We start from the raw sequence: 2,055 nt of genomic DNA, 5'->3' as shown, positions 1-2,055 counted from the left end.
GGGATATATCGGCTATTTACAATATGGTGTCGCTTTTGTAGTGATTCAAATATGAATTTTCCAATCTACACTGACATCTGAGTAGGACATGAAAGGAGCATATTAAAGATATTTTGAGTGGGGTAGCGTTACATACATGGTGGGTAGGGAATTGACAAGAAATTAGGTCATGTTGACCTAATATATTACGTGGATGATATCCGCGCGCGCATGGATTACCGTCCGACTCCAAAAAAAAAAAAAACAAGTTTTCGACCATACTGTAAATCGCACAAAGCAGGTACAAAATGAGAAAATTTATGTCTGTCGTAAAAATAAAGTATTGGAAATATGGCCAAAATCAATTCCAAAGGACAAGAAGAAAATGAGAAGAAATGAAAATGAAGAGTCTGTTTTTCGTCATACCATATTCTGTGTGTTTACTCATTTGTCCAACCTTCATGACCACGTAGATTTCATAATGAAGACAACTTTTTTCCAAATATTTTTTTTGCACGCTCGCGTCAGTTTTTGTTGGTATTTCCTAGAAAATGTCATCCTTATAATCAAATCAAAATGGCCGTATAGAATGTTGGGTATATATAATTATGAAAGTTCTCTCATATAATGCTCTTTGTTGTCTATCCCTCCATAGGTCGACACGGTGGAAAGAAACACCTTCAAGATCACCCCAAAGCTGACCCCTAAGGCTCTACCTTAGTACATGTGTAGCTAGCTCTGAAGGTAGATGATGGTGAGATTTCTTCGTATAATGCGCACCTGGGACCACTTGATTTGCAAATGTGATACCAGTATTTGACTACAATCTTCAAGATGGCGCGGCGATGCTGTCTCTTCCGACGCCCCATGTGGGATGTGCTAGTCCTGTACATCGTGATGTTCTGTGTGGTTCTACCCCTTCTCTGTCACAGACTGAACTACTCCATCTACTACACACAGACCCTACACATGGGCAGGACAGACCCCTTCGCTTACGCCATGAAGGTAAACAACGACCGGAAAAAACTGGCGCAAACCGCCCTCCTCTCGCGAGCACCAGGCACGAATTTGTCTCACATCACGCTGAAGTCAGGCTCTAAGGTGAAGCTAGCTATCGGGTTTGTAGCGGTGAGCAGGCAAGTCAAGATGCGGGACGGAAGCACCTACAACCCGGGGTATCTCCTACAGTCTGTCGAAGCGATTCTACGAGAAAATCCGCCCAGGGAAACACGACTTGTCGTCTGTGACGTAGACTCCGACCCTACCTCCAATCCGGATGTTGCCTTTCTGTCATCGTTTGTCTCCGTTCGTTCAAAATATCTGAAAGGAAAAACAGCACCGCCATTAGCGTTGGGAAACACTTTTAAGAAGGAGAGGGAAGACTACATGTACTGTTTGAATCAAACGCTTTCTTTTGATCCAGATTTCGTACTTATCTTAGAGGACGACGCTCTGGCGACTCCTGGCGTATTAGATATTATCGACTACATTATTCGGACAAAAATTGAAAATACCTACAGAGGTTTTGGGATGGTAAAAAACAACTACACCAAAACATTCTTCAAGCTGTTCACTCCTACATATATGCAAAACGACTTCCATACTACAAAACCAAAACGTATATTTGTTCATATACTAGACCTGGTAGGAACAGGCATCGTAGGAGGAGCGTTTTTAACTTTTGTACACACAATATTTTTCAACAAAGTGCCCAAGAGATCCCACAGTACACTTTACTGCTTCTTTGTTGCCAGTGTGGTTTGCTGCATACTTGCAGCCCTGGCAACTTCCAGGGTACATCTTATGGAATGGAGGAGAATTTCTAAACACTTCTACGTCATGTTTGAGGCTGACAACTGTTGCACGCCTGCAATTTTGTACCGGAAGGACACTGCAGTGGACTTCTTGAAATACTTACAGACCACGAGGCATAACCCTTCTCCTATAGACGGAGATATGAACCATCTTGTAGTGAACCATGGTTACAAAAGATTTGCGGTGGAACCAAATCTGTTCTCACATATTGGAATGTACTCGTCCATACATAAAAAGATTAATAGAAACTTTTTTGCATGG

The 2,055-nt window shown here is 42.1% G+C and overlaps 1 protein-coding gene across 1 annotated transcript in view; it reads left to right on the top strand.

Annotated features, from left to right (window-relative positions):
• Positions 1-705: 705 nt before the first annotated feature.
• Positions 706-2,055, top strand: part of LOC109466212 (transmembrane protein 246-like) — a 3,942-nt gene continuing 2,592 nt past the window's right edge. The window contains exon 1 of the mRNA XM_019763879.1: positions 706-2,049. Coding sequence (XP_019619438.1) covers positions 814-2,049 — 1,236 coding nt within the window. The 5' untranslated portion in view covers positions 706-813. The remainder of the gene's footprint in view (positions 2,050-2,055) is intronic.

Source organism: Branchiostoma belcheri, unplaced genomic scaffold, assembly GCF_001625305.1.
Source record: "Branchiostoma belcheri isolate BF01 breed outbred unplaced genomic scaffold, Haploidv18h27 scaffold160, whole genome shotgun sequence".
Lineage (NCBI taxonomy): Eukaryota > Metazoa > Chordata > Leptocardii > Amphioxiformes > Branchiostomatidae > Branchiostoma > Branchiostoma belcheri.
The sequence above is the reverse complement of the archived record's forward strand: the minus strand, read 5'-3'. Positions and strand labels throughout refer to the sequence as shown.